Below are 15,136 nucleotides of genomic sequence, written 5' to 3' on the forward strand. Positions count from 1 at the left end.
CTATTTATGGGTTAAATTGGACTTTTAGCCCAAATAATAATATCAAATTGGACTGAAGTAATTTTATTCAATCCAACAGTTACGAAGGAAACATGTGGCATCATCGGACTTCGCCAATTTATGTCTTCAACTTCAATTTGGGACAAATGTCAACTTCTAATTAGTCTCGAATTCAATTATTTGGAATTTCGTCATTAATTTAGTAAATGACATGGCAATTTACGATCGGTCCAAAATTTCTCATTCAACAATAGATATTAACTTTTGACTATTTTAAATAATATTCAAGGTTCTTTAAGATGTGTTGTAGACTGCAAGTACATTTTCTTATTTGAATTTGATTAATAAATTTGATTATGTGTATAATTTTCTTCATCCATGGCCAGAAGAAGATTCTCTATTATGCTTAGATCGATCATGTTGAGTCACATAGTGTCCACGATCGCCACGGCCTCCTACACTTGATGGTTGTCCCTCCTTTGTAAAATGTATACACTCACCATGATATTTGTATGTCACGTACTTGTCAGACATCTGGACGGACATGTGAAGTTTGTCCTTCTTCCATACTTAGCGTATTAAGCATTGTTAGAAAGAATTCAAATGTTGAGGGAGAGGGCATCATAGAAGTATGTGTAGAGTGATCGAATGGGATTGTTGGATACTCATTTTGAACATCAGATCAATTAATTTCATGTTTTATTTTATAAAGTTATAGACATTGAATAAATATATGTCCACTAAAAAGGTGGGACGAAAGGATGAGTTACATTCACAAAAAAGGTGTAAGCCAGGTGGCAATTTGTGGAATTATGTGGCGATGTAACCTGTGGTATAATATAAATAACTTCTTCGTCGATTATTAATTCAAATCCATTTTAAATAAATGACATATTTTGTTGAGCGGCAAGGTAACTGGCAACGGCCAAATGACCGGCAACTGGCAACGGCTAGTTTCTAGCCGGTGGCTGCTGAAGAGTTGTATAAAAAGGCACAACACGCTCCTCTACTTCAAATAGTCTTTTCATCATTCTTTTAAACAACACGCTCCTCTCAACAGCAGGTTTGCAAATTACTTTTCAAAATTCTTCTTCTTCTTCGTTAATAATAATATATTCTATTTAATTAATTAATCACTTCCTTTCCTTAATTTTCTGCTTAATTAGTTAATTTTCTTCTTTCTTTTAGTTGGTGGAAGCCCATAATTTCCATATGGTAAGTGAATTAACTAAACCAAAACCAAACCCTTCTTTAATTCATTAATTCATTATTATTCTAATTACGTTTTGGTTATTTAATTTCAGATTAACATTGTTCAGTTGAATCAAAGTGGAATTAACACAAACCCCCAATTCTGTCTCAGGTTTTTGTATTTTATTCTCTTTTCTTTCTTTTAGTATTCTGGAATTTTGGTGCAATGCTATATTTATTTTTTTATTTTTGGGGGTATTGCTTTATTATTTCTTTATTTATTTATTTTTATCTTTCATGATTTTAACATTTTTCTATGCCCAATTTTTTCTTTTCAAGAAAATTATTTTTATGATTTATTTCTAAACTTCCTTCCATCATATATTTTGGAAAGTGTTCTTATAACTTTTTTTTTTGTTCTTCCTTTATTATCGAAAGCTTTCTCTTTAAATATCTCTTTTCAAAATTTTTTCTCAAACTTTTGTTTCTCTTAAACTTTGTTTTTGCAAGAATTGAACTCATAAAACTTTTAGAAATTTTTTCAAAAATATTTCGTCAAAAGTTTCACTTTAAAAAAATCCTTTTCCAAACCATTTTCTCAAACTTTTTTCACTTCAATCTTTTATTTAAAAAACCATCTTTCAAAAAAACACATTTCAAAACTCTTTTTTCTCTTTCAATTTTGTGTTTTGCAAAAATTCTTCATCATACAATTTTCAAAAACTCTTTCCATTTTTTTTTCTCAAAATTTGTTCTTTTTTAAAACATTTTTTTTATAAGAAAGATACTCTCTTTTTCAAAAGCTCTTTAAAAAACACTTTCTTAAACTTTATTCACTTCAAATTTTGTATTTTGATACTTTACCCTCTCTTTTTCTAACTTATATCATATTGTTTTTTGAGTTTTTAAATTTTTATTTGGTTGAAATGCCTTGAATCTGTTTGTTGGCGCTTCGACCAACCAAATACGGGGTCTCGTGGGGGTTCGGAGGCAACGCCACCGAAACCTATTCAGAATTTGTATTCAGCATATTTATTTATTTGTAATTATTTATAATTATGACTAAGGTTTAGAGTACTGCGCTATATAAACTCTCTAACCCTAAAGACGTTTGTTTACGTAATTTTCTAAAAATATTTTCTCTAATAATACTGTTCTCCCTCTCCCTGTGGTGTGATCGTAGCTAACACACTATTAATGAACCACGTATATTTGTGTGTTGATCTTCTCTGTCTCTACGTTTCTTTTTGTGTTCTTTAATTATCGATTTCATATCATATTTTATTGTATATGTTCATGTTGTTTGACTGTCTATTTAATGTGAAAGTTTTGTGCAACATTCTTTGGTTTTCTACCTTTTTTGTATAATCTTCACTATACTTTCTTTTGTGTACTGTCTTTAGAGCAATTTTTTATGAATTCTCTTGATAAATTATGGGTTGTGTTTTGTGTGTTCTTATTTCATTCTTTTTTTTTTTTAGACTTACACATTTGGTTAATATGTTGAAATAGATTATTATGTTTTTGTTTATGTTGGACCAATTGTAGAATTTATTTTTCTTATGGCTTGATTATATTTACACTATACAGGGTTCAAAAAGTTCAACTCTTTTCTCTTTTACTGTGACATTCTTTTAGTTTATTCTTTGTTTGGTTCTAAATTAGGTATTTTGTTTTTATAAATATCACTCTCTCTTCTATTACATTCATTTTTTTTTTCGCTTTTGTGTACTGTTTATCTTAGTTCTACTATTATTTTGTATATTGATTTGTTAGCTAGTTTTGTACATACCCATTATTTTCTTTTATGTGACATTCTTTAATTTAGTTTTTATCTTGTTTTTGGTTTTACTATTATTTAATACATTGTTTGAACGATGGATCTTTCAAATAATTATCACTTTCAGTGTAATAGTTAGTTTCACTTTTATATTTTATTTTCTTAGTTGTTTTTCCCTTGACAAAATATGATTTTTTTTGGTGTCTTTTATTATTTAAATTTTGTCAGATTCATTTTTTTGTATATTATTTTCTTTGGTTCTCTATTGTGTTGTCTTTTAAACATGTTTGCATTTTGCACTATGGATTGTTCTAAAATGGCATTCTTTATTTTCACTTTTTATATACTCTGTTTTATTATTTTTTGTTTTTTCATTCTTTAGTTTCACTTTTTCTATTCGTTGTTTTATTATTATTTTTTTTCATATTTTTTTCTTCTATAATTTTTTCATATTTTATTTTTTTGACCAAATGTGATTTTTTTTTAATATGGTTGCATTTTCACTATGATGGTGTTGTTTGTTCGAACGTTTTTCCACCCTTTCTTTTATTGTGCCATTATGAATTATTCAAATTTCTCATGTTTGTTATTTCTTTTATGTGAAATTCTTTAGTATGTTTGATTTTGATATAGATATGTGTTAGTTTTGTACACTATTTTTTTTTTTTTTTTTATCTAGTGATTATTTTTATTTGATTCTTCTCTTTATATTTTAAATCTCTTTTAAAATTTTATTTATTTTTCTTTGTTAATTGGCACTATGGTTTTTTTTGTCTTCTACTTTATTTTTGTATTTTAATTCTCTTTGTTTAATTATTTTTGATAAATTTCTATTATACTCCAAGTTATTTGTAGAATTAGATTGTTATGTTTCATTTGTTTTACTAAATATATAATTTTTTTTCTTTTTGACGTGGTTGCTAAGTATTGTAGTAGATTATTTTTTATATAATAATTTTAGTAAAAAAAATCTTCTTGGTCTTGTTTTTATTTGATTCATAGGTTTCAAATCAAAATTAATACAAAGTCATTAAGTTCTAAGTTTTGAAATTTTAATGCGACCTTAACATACAACAATTTTTTTGTTTCACTTTTTGTGTATATCATGTAGAATCTTTATATATGTTTTTGTGTGCTAGTTTCGCTTTAGGCAGTATGCATCGTCTTTACAAATTATGGATTATATTTTGTGCGTCTTCTAGTTTCACTTTTATGATTTTAGTACTTTTTTTTTTTATCTTACTTGGTTAGTTATGGTTTAAATAGATATTATTATATTTTGTTTCCGTTGGACCAAATATGGAAATTTTTTTCTTTTTTCTTTTTTGATTTGTTTATCATACTATACAAAGTTCAAAAAATTCAATCCTTTTTCTCTTGTTTGTGAAATATATATATATTTTAATTATATGTTGTTCTACACTATTATTTGGTACTTTGTTCTTTTATTGAACTATGAATGGTTCAAATAATTATATTATAACTCTTTCTCTTCTATTGTGACAATAATTATTTTCGTTTTTGTATATTATTTTCCTAGTTTTACTATGATTTAGAATATTGATCAGTTAGTTTTGTGCATTATTATTTTTTATGACTATATATATATTTTTGTGATATGTGACATTCATTTAGTTTTTATCTTGTTTGGTTCTACTAATGTGAACAAAGTATATTCTTAGTTTCATTAAGTTTCTTGTCCAAATATGGATTGTTTTTTTTTTTGTCTCTTCTATTCTTTCAATTTTGTTAAGTTCATTTTTTGTATATTATCTTTTTGGTTCTCTGTTGTGTCTTCTTATGGACATTCTTAAATGTTGTAGATTTATTTAAGCATTTTGCATTTGATAATCCTTCTAAAATTTTCTCTATTCTTTTGCTCTTTTGTTGTTTCTTTTTTATGAAATTTCTTTCACTTTTGGTATATTATTTTATTTGATTCTACTATTGATTGATATAATTTGATGTGTCAATTTTTTTTGTATGTTACTCTTTTTTTCTCTCTAAGATTACTTTTAGAATTATTTTTTACTAAATCTGAGTGTTTTGTGATTGTTAATATGAAAATCTTGTCATCTGGGACAACAGAAAAAAGTTATAAACAAAACAATCAAATAATAAGAAAAATAAAGGGAATGAATAAATCTTAATAAATGTTACTGTTGTATTTCCTATATTTACCAACGTAGTTATATAACGATAGTTCAATTATGTAAACGATTGGAAGAAGCGCTAGACGATCGTGTAGATAACAGTTAAGTGGAGCTAGATGTTCGTGTAGACGACAGCTGAGGAGCTAAACGATCATATAGATGATTGGACGCAGAGCTAAACGATCGAGTACACGATGCGATCGTAGAGAAGGAGAAAAGACACGAGAGTTTAAGTGGGTTCGGCCATAGGGGCTTACGTTCACTATGCAAATTGGGAGGTTCTCTTTTATTACTCTTCAAAGTATTACAGAACGAATGAATACCTTACTCTCTCGTTTTCTTATTCACTCTTACATTAATCTCACATTTGTTTTCCTTTGCAGGCGCAACAGTCAACGATGAAGCGCTAGTTGTTACAACACAACAGAAAGAGGTCGACAACAATTCAACTGCCAGTTGCAATGTTCTTCTTGATAGTCTTTCTGTAACAATCTCCACCTTTATAAGCATCCAGAGTACCGTCCCTAGGCTTTACTGAGCTGACTTGAGCTAGCATTTTTCAGGTAACTCAAACCCGAAAAGCTCCAAGCATCTGCCAAGCTTGTTTAATGGAACAGTTTTGGTTAGCATATCAGCTGCATTATCAGAGGTATTAATCTTCACTACCTCGACTTCCCTTTTCTCAATCTTTTGTCTGATGAATGATATTTAATATCAATGTGCTTGGTTTTATTATGAAACTACTGATTCTTAGATAGTTATATTATGCTCTAGTTATCACAATAGTACTTTTGTTTGTGTTATGCCGAAATTGGTAAACCTTTTAGCCACAAACCTTCCTTCACAGCTTCAGACAATGCGATGAACTCTCAGCCTCTATTGTGGAAAGGGCCACAACAGGCTGCAAAGTAGTTCCAACTGATCAAATTGGTTCTCCATAGGAAAACATAGCTTGATAAGGAATTAGAATGCGGAGAATCCCCAGTTTGACCAAGGATGGATAAGGGTCCCCGAATCGGGGATGAGGCAGGGATAGGGGTCGGGACACCCGCCTCGATTAGGTTTTTAAATATTTCTTCTATATATATAATTAGATTTTAAAATATTAGGTATTTAATTTTTTACATTTAGCTTGGTTTTTAATTTAGCCTAATCTAAGCCCAACAAAAGTATCCAAGCCCAAACCAAAGATAATTTTACAAAAAAAATAATAAAAAAAAGTCCCCATAGGGAAATAAAAGGGAAAACAGGGAATAGATCCCCGGGGACCCATTACCCCGACGGGGAATCCCCATCCTATCCCCACCTTGAAATGGTGGGGATGGGGATAAAATCTCCCATCGAGGACAGGGTCGAGGAACCCTTCTCCACCCCGGCCCCGTTGCCAATCCTATAGGAATGTCTTCTGTCCAAATCTACTTAACTACTTCATTATTGAATGAATGACTCATTTTGTCTATATAAGACTCTTGCCTCCTTGGATGAACATAGATACCTTAGTATCTACTTGACTACCTTCGAATGTCTTCTACTAGGGTTTGCCATACCTACTAACCATACTTGTTGCATATGACAGGTACATTAGTGATCCCACTGCTTGAAATAAGGTCGCCTTCATATGGTTCAAATGCTCTTCATCTGTGCTCTTTGGACTATTGGCATGCAAGTCTATTGGCTTAGCACTCTCCATCTTGAACCTCTGCAATATATTTGAACAATATTCAGATTGACTATAACTAGCAATCTACCTTATTTTCTATCTCTTTCAATCTCAATGCCTAGGATCCTCCTTGACTCCTCTAAGTCTTTCATATCAAACTCTCTTTTAAGAAGCATTTTCACTTGCCTCAATTCTTCTTTGGATCTCCAGACCAGCAACATGTCATCTACATAAAGAAGTAGATAGACTGGTTCCTTGAAGCTACTAGAGTTTATGTAGACACACCAATCATATGAGCTTCTTTTGAACCCCATCTTGGAGATCACTTCATCGAATATCTCGTACCAATATCTCGGTGATTGTTTGAGGCCATATATGGATTCATTCAGCAAGCACACTAGGTCTTCTTCTCTATCTTTTATATAGCCTTGAGGCCTCATGTAAATTGTCTCATTCAACAGCCCATGTAGGAAGACTGTCTTTACATCCAATTGGCAGCTCCAAATCCTTTCAACTAAGGAAAGAAGCAGTATGATGGAAGTATGCTTTACAACTGGAGAAAATACCTCATTGTACTCAGCCCAGATGCTAGTATGCCTTCTTTTTTAGTGAACCTCTTAGCAAACAAGTCTAGCCTTGAACCTAAGCACACCTGGAATCTCTTCTTTGAATTTATAAATCCATTTGCATGAGCTTTGTACCCTTTTGGCAAAGGTACTAGTCTCCAAATGCCATTTTGGTTGAGAGACTTCATTTCATGATTCATTGCCTAGCATCTGGGCTGATTGTTGCTTCTTCAAAGTTGGTAAGTTCATTATTACTCAAAGAAATGGCATCACTCAATGCTACACTAGCAAAATCAGACTCTTGGTATCTAGCTGGTGGTACAATAGTTCTTCTAGGTTTGTCTCTTGCTAATGAATAGTTGTGTAAGTCACTATGTATCTCAATTTGTTCACTTAACACACATGCTCACTAGTTTCAGCAACCTCACACCTTTTAGATTTTGAGAGGAAGTAAAAGCTCCATGATCATTTTGAGGCTCCACCTCAAATCTTGTGCTTACTAGTCTTTGTCACTGTAGAAGATGGTTGTCCTGACATCATGAACATCTCATTTTCTCTAAAAACCACATCTCTACTATTCACACACCTCTTTTCAATGGATGCCACAACCTAAAGCTCTTTACTCTTGGTGTAATAGCCTACACAATCAAAACATTTTCAAGTGTTTCAGCTTAGATGGCTGCCCTGATCACCTTCAGGAGTCTTCAGCTCAATGGATTGATGTGGGCATCTATCAAGAGTGTATATGGTGTAGGAGACAACTTCAACCCAATATTTTTTAGGCAATAAGGCATTGGACAGTTGACATCTTATTCTTTCCAACACGGTTCTATTCAATCTTTCAACTACTCCATTTTATTGTGGTGTATACCCCACAGTTCTATGCCTTACTATGCCATGCTCACTGCAAAACAAATTGAACTCCTCTCCATAATACTTCTTTGGATTTTAAAATGTAAACCCAATTCTTCCTTGAGTAATCTTCTACAAATGAAAGAAAGACCTTGCTCCACTTAGAGATGGAGAGTGAGCTGGCCCCCACAAGTCTAAAGTGCATATTCAAGGATTTCCTTTGAAGTGTGTTGTCCTTTGGGGAATTATTGTCTTGTTGCTTTGCCTAATATACAATGTTCACAGAATTTAAAGCTATCTCCAACACCCCTTGGAAGCATCCCCTGTTTAGAGAGCATTTGTAGCCCCCCCCACACTAAGAAAGCCTTTTGTGCCACAACTCATCTTTAGTAGTTTTTTCATCAGTTGCCAATAAGGCCGAATGTGCCATTTGCACATCCTTGATGACATACAAACCATACCTTGGTTGCCACCAAAACCACTTTAGAATCCTTAATAATTTCAAAGGTGCCTCCCACACCCCTATACTCACAGCCTATGGCATCAAACATCTCCAAAGATAGGAGATTTTTCTTTAAAGTAGGAATATGTCTCACGTTCCTTATCAATTTGACTGAACCATCCTACATTTTCAAGGACATAGACCCTATTCCAATAGCTCTGCAAGTGTTATTGTTTTCCATATAGATCAGTCCACCATCTCACTTCTTATAAGTGTAAAACCATCTCTTGGATGGTGTCATATGGACAGAGCAGCCAGAATCTAACACCCAATCCCGAGTCTCCATAATATTCTTCAGTAGTAACTAAAGCATCTGAATAGACTAGGGAGTTCTCTCTTACAGTAGCTTCGGTCTGTTTACCCCCCGAAGTTTTGTTGGTTCAATTTTCTCTTCAAGACATAGTAGTCCTTTTTCATGTACCCCATTTTGTGACAAAAATGGCACTTTATCTTGGATTTATCACCATTGTTCTATTTCCCCTTCCCATTGTTCTTGTTCTTTCCCTTTGAGAACATGTTTTTTCCCTTTGAGAACAAGCCTTCACCTCCTTGTTGATCCTTCTTACTCATGCAACTCAAGTTCCCTGACTTTCATAGATGATTGATAACTTCTGTGGTAATTCTTCTCTACCGTATTTCATTGCAGTCTTCACATCTTTGAAAGATTCTGGTAGAGAATCTGTATGAATGCCTCATTCTCTTCCCCAATATTATCTTATTATCTCTGATTAATATGAACTCAGAAGACAGTTAAGATTATCCATGAGGGACTTTGTTGCATCTATCTTGTAGGTGAAGAATCTTTCCCTGAAGAAAGCTTTGTTGGGCAAGTCTTTGTTGAGATATATCTCATTCAGTTTATTCCACGGGGCATAAACTAGCCTCAAAACACTGTCTGTGACATTGAGTGTATGGTTCTATAAGCATTTACTTCAATAGTCTCTTTATCTTCCTCAGAGAGTGTTTCAGGGTACTTTGCAGGGTCCGTAATGGCCAAGAGAGCCTTTTGCTGCCCCAAGACTGCTTTAATCTTCACTTTCCATAGTTCAAAATCTGTCTTACCATCAAATTTCTCAATCTCATATCTGGTAGTTGTCATTCTTGGTCTTCAAGGTTGATAATTCAAAAGCCTCAAATCTTGGAGCTGTCTTGAACTGTTCACTAAGCTCTGATACCACTTGTTGTCCCAGATGACAAGATCTTCACGTTAACAATCATAAAAAACTAAGATATAATGGTAAAAATAATTCAAGAGTCAGGGGAGGTAGTATGTTGAGACTTGAAAATCCTTCTATCGTTTACCAAATGGCAGTTCTATCGTGTGTAGACGAAGCTCCAAGAACTAAACGATAGTTCAATTATGTAAACAATTAGAAGAAACGCTAGACGATCGTGTAAACGATAGTTAAGTGGAGTTAAATGATCGTGTAGATGACAGCTGAGGAGCTAAACGATCGTATAGACGATTAGACGTGGAGCTAAATGAGTACACGATGCAATACTACACGATCGTGTACTTTTAGCAAATTCTAAACGAGAGTTTAAGTGCAAATTGGGAGGTGTTCTCTTTTATTACTCTTCAAAGTATTACAGAACGTAAGAATGCTTTGCTCTCTCATTTTTTTTATTCATGAACATTAATCTCACATTCGTTTTCCTTTATATATGTGGCGCAATAGTCAATGATGAAGCTTTGGCGGTTACAACAATAACAGAAAGAGGTCGACAACAGTTCAATTGCCAGCTAATGTTCTTCTTGATTTCGAGTCTTTTTGTAACATTTTCCATAAGCCTCCTTAATTCTTTCCTTATCTTCAGAATAGCAACTTATTCTTTGTTTTCTTTAGGTTTCTCATTGTTGTTTTATAAGGAACCATCCTTTACAATAATAATAAAAAATTATCTATCATGAAATGTTTTGACCATCAATCATAGCGATCCTACTCTAAAATTGTTCCTTTCCCTCTAAATACTCTTTAGCCGTCATGGCTGAAACCCCAGAAGTTGAATAAAATCTTTGCCTTGAAAGCAAGGATGATGATGAATGCAGCAAGAAATGCATAAGTTGATAAAAGGAAAAGGGGGTATAGATACCAACTTTGCTCACAGTAAATTTGCAAATTTTTTAAGTACATTCTTTCCCTGATAATGAATGGATTGTTGATACTGGAGCAAGCAATCATATGACTCCCTGCTTTGAAACCCTGATGAAACCTCAAACACTTGAAAAATCAAGTCCCGTTGACTTATCCAACAATGCCTCTGTCTATGTTACACTGGTTTATTGCTTAATAATCTTGGTTTGAGGAAAATATTGTTCATACCTCAGTTTAGGTACAACTTGTTATTTGTACCATGAGAGTATTCTTTTACTCCTTCTAGATGTCATTCAAGACCAAGAGAATAGGTTCATATACAAGATTGATGGAACAATTTTGGAGTTACTAAGGAAAAAATACAAGAACTTTTTAGGAATAACATGATTATGGATGAGTTTCAAACTCTGTTTTCTAGATATGTTAAACACTTTGAATATAATGAGTGTGATGTTTGCATACTGAATGACACATTGTTCTTTTGATTATCTTGTGAAGCTAAACATTCAAACTCCAAAGAATTGTGTTTGTAATGTTTGTTCTATTTCTAAGCAGTGTAGATTAACTTTCCCAAAAAGGATACAAAAATTGAGAAATCTTTTGACCAAACTGATTTATGGGATCACAAAGTCAAATTCTACTAAGGGACTCATTATTTCCTCACAAGATTCACTAGGTGTACATATATGATAAAACTCAGGTCCACAAAACTCTCAAAGAATTCTTTGCTCTCACCAATGTTTCACAGACAGATAAAGTGCTTAGAGATAATGAGACTAATTTTGTAAACCATGAAATGTCTTTCTTGAGAAATAATGGAATAATAGCTCATCAAAGGAGTAATTCACATACTACGCAACAATGAAATGTCTTTCTCGAGAAATAATGGAATTGCTCATCAAAGGAGTAATTCACATACTACGCAACAAAATGGAATTGCTCAGAGAAAACACAGGCATCTACTAGATTTAATAAGAGCTTTAAGAAGACATGCCTCTCTTCTTATTAGATTATGGGGTGAATGTATCCTGACAACTACTTATTTGATCAACTAGAGTCCTAAACATACCCAATACCAAACTTTCTAATAAATCAACTTACAATTTCCTCAAAGTTTCTGGATGCTTGACCTATGCAACCAACCTACATGGGAGAACAAAATTTAACCCTAAGGCACACATGTATAATCTCAATATCTAGTCAAACAAAAGGGATATAAATTGTATGATCTTGACAAGAAATTTATGTTGAACAGATGTGTTTCATGAGAATGTAACCATTTGCTTTAAAAGATGATGAAAGAGAGAAATTTTCAAATTATTTCCCAGTTAATATGACGACACCTTCTGAGCATTCTGACACTAATCATGAGCAGTCTTTGACCCACACCATTTGCTTTAAAAGATGGTGAAAGAGAGAAATTTTCAAATTATTTCCCAGTTAATATGACGACACCTTCTGAGCATTCTGACACTAATCATGAGCAGTCTTTGACCCACACCATTTGCTTTAAAAGATGGTGAAAGAGAGAAATTTTCAAATTATTTCCCAGTTAATATGACGACACCTTCTGAGCATTCTGACACTAATCATGAGCAGTCTTTGACCCACCTAGATTGGAAGCAGTTTTACCTTTTGACTCTGACGCAAATCTTGATTCTAATAGTCATGGAATTGATCATATATGGACTAATAACCCTACACCCTCAAGCAGATTCCCTAGAAGACAAACTCGACTTCAAGTAATTTACACTTGAAGAATGTTATTTGAGTAAGAGCATTTTTATAGGCAACATTCGAGCTCCTTTGAGGATGCCATTTATGCACTCTGATAGATTTGTCGTCATCCACCCATATTCACCCTTCATCATATGCTGAGTCCATTGCTCTAAACCAATGTTGTCAAAAAAACTCAGACAGCTCCGATTTATTCTTTTGATATCTTCAATTTCTTTATTGAAATTCCGAATTTGAAACTGACACCCGACACGATAGACATAATTTTTCAATGTATTAAATTTGTACTTTTTATTAAAGTTGTTGACGATATATCGTAAGCAGAAATGATGGTGACATTTTGGTCCCGTCCAACCATTTGCTGGATTGTTCACTGTTGCGATTATGTCAGCATGTCGATCTGAAATTAAACACACCTCTTCGTGTGTTACAATTTCTCTCAAGTGTTTCAAGAACCATCCCCATGAGTCTGCGGACTCTTCATCAGCAACGGAAAATGCAAGTGGAAGAAGATGCCCGTTTGAGTCAACTGATGCAGCAATCAACAATTTTCCTCGATATTTTCCATACAAGTGTGTACCACCATCTATCTGAATTATCGGCCGATATTTATTAAAAAGCTTCTATACAAGGACCAAATGCTCAAAATATAGAAGTTAGGATAACATGGCATTCAGTAAGCGTTTCTTTCACTCTCCACTATACACGTGTTCCGAGATTGGTCTGTTTAACCATATACAACCACCTAGGTAACAATTTGTAAAACTCATCCCAATCACCGAACACTTTAGCCAATACTTTTATTTTGCCCTCTCATACCCTATGGTAAGGTACATGATATCCAAACTTTGATTTGATGTCGGACTGCAGTTGTGCCACGCTGATAGATGGTTTTTCTCTTACGGCATCACAGAACTTTAGTGCAATGCAATCATTGATGAATCCTTACACGTGACTTTGACTTAGTTCTAAATAAAAACATGTATGTTGCTCATCGTACTTAGTGATCTCGAACAAGCCGTGCAATTTTTTCTTTATTGCACGAAGTGGCTTCCTCCCACTTCTTACACCGAATTGTCCAAATTATCGGTGTCGATTCCACAACCTCATATGATGTGTGATATTTACTAGCAAAATATTTGATCGCATGTTGTAGCATTTCTTTATCTTGACAAATCATCCCTTTATACAACTGAGTATTGTCAACGTCCACAGGGGCTACAATTGGGTCATGTTCTCGAATGTTATCTAGTACATTCATATCCAAATCGTTGAATGTATCTGAAAGTAACTCATGTTCACGACCATCGAAATCCAACTCTTCAAATTTATCGTCCGTTTTAGTTTTGAAATCTCTATACTTGTTGTTAGCCGCCATATCTTCATTATCACATGGGCAATTGACTCCAGATCAGGATCAATACATTCAGTTGGATCTTCAATCTGACTAAATGGTGTGTTCAAGTTTATATCCACCCCTATCCTATTTACATTTACATACAAATGCACTAAATTCGGCAGTAGCATCGCGATTGAGAACAGCAGTAGCATCGCGATTGAGAACATCAAGTTCATAGCTTGTGCATTCCGCAGTGGCATCGCGATTGGGAATGGAAACCTTATTGATCCTAATGGTTAGGTTAGGATGTCTATATATTATTTCTAACTGATTTGTTCCTAGGTCTACAATTAGTGACATCCCAACCATTTCAATAAATTGTTCAAATACAATTCCCACTTGGTGGTTGGTCATAGTCAACTCCATTAATACCATCAATCATATTACCATTTGTAAACAACAAAAATCTCAAACATTTGTCTGCCATTTTCTAAAAAAAAAAAAAAAAAGACAAACAATATATTACTTATTATTCTCCTAATTATCAAACTTAAACAAAAACAAACCACAATAAGAAATATATTTAAAAAATAAAAAAAAATCACAATAAGGTAAACTTTTTAATGTGAACAGTGGAATTGTATTTGAACAATTCATTGAAATGGTTGGGATGTCACTTAGTGTAGATATGGGAACAAATCAGTTAGAAATAATATATAGACATCCTAACCTAGAACCATCGGGATCAATAAGGTTTATGTCATTCCCTATTCTGAATGTACAAGCTATGAACTTGATGTTCTCAATCGCGATGCCACTGTCGAATTTAGTGCATTTGTATGTAAATGTAAATAGGATAGGAGTAATAAACACCATTTAGTCAATTTGAAGATCCAACTGAATGTACTGATCCTGATCCGATGTCAGTTGCATCGCCATGTAATAATGAAGATATGGCGGCTAACAACCAGTAGATTTCATAATAGAAACAGACGATGAATTTGAAGAGTTGAATTTCGATGGTCGTGAACATGAGTTACTTTCAGATATATTCAACGATTTGGATATGAATGTACTGGATAGCATTCGAGAACATGACCCAATTGTAGCCCCTGTGGACGTTGACAATACTCAGTTGTATAAAAGGATGATTTTTTAAGATAAAGAAATGCTACACGCGCTCAAATATTTTGCTATCACGCACCATATGAGGTCGTGGAATCGACACCGAAGATTTGGACAATTCGGTGTAAGAAGTGG

The 15,136-nt window shown here is 33.4% G+C and overlaps 1 protein-coding gene across 15 annotated transcripts in view; it reads left to right on the plus strand.

Annotated features, from left to right (window-relative positions):
- LOC150035707 (uncharacterized) overlaps positions 1–15,136 on the plus strand; it is a 103,205-nt gene that overhangs the window by 76,509 nt on the left and 11,560 nt on the right. For 2 of the 15 annotated variants that reach the window (XM_090314680.1, XM_090314684.1), the window contains exons 1-3: positions 1,370–5,425; positions 5,508–5,557; positions 5,688–5,773. The exons of 1 other annotated variant lie outside the window; for it this stretch is intronic. In XM_090314680.1, coding sequence (XP_090170806.1) covers positions 5,389–5,425; positions 5,508–5,557; positions 5,688–5,773 — 173 coding nt within the window. In that variant the 5' untranslated portion in view covers positions 1,370–5,388. 12 more of the 15 variants (XM_090314675.1, XM_090314672.1, XM_090314676.1 and 9 more) reach the window with 12 other exon arrangements.

This window comes from Benincasa hispida, chromosome 6 (assembly GCF_027475165.1).
Source record: "Benincasa hispida cultivar pf3 chromosome 6, pf3_genome.v1.1, whole genome shotgun sequence".
Classification (NCBI taxonomy): domain Eukaryota; kingdom Viridiplantae; phylum Streptophyta; class Magnoliopsida; order Cucurbitales; family Cucurbitaceae; genus Benincasa; species Benincasa hispida.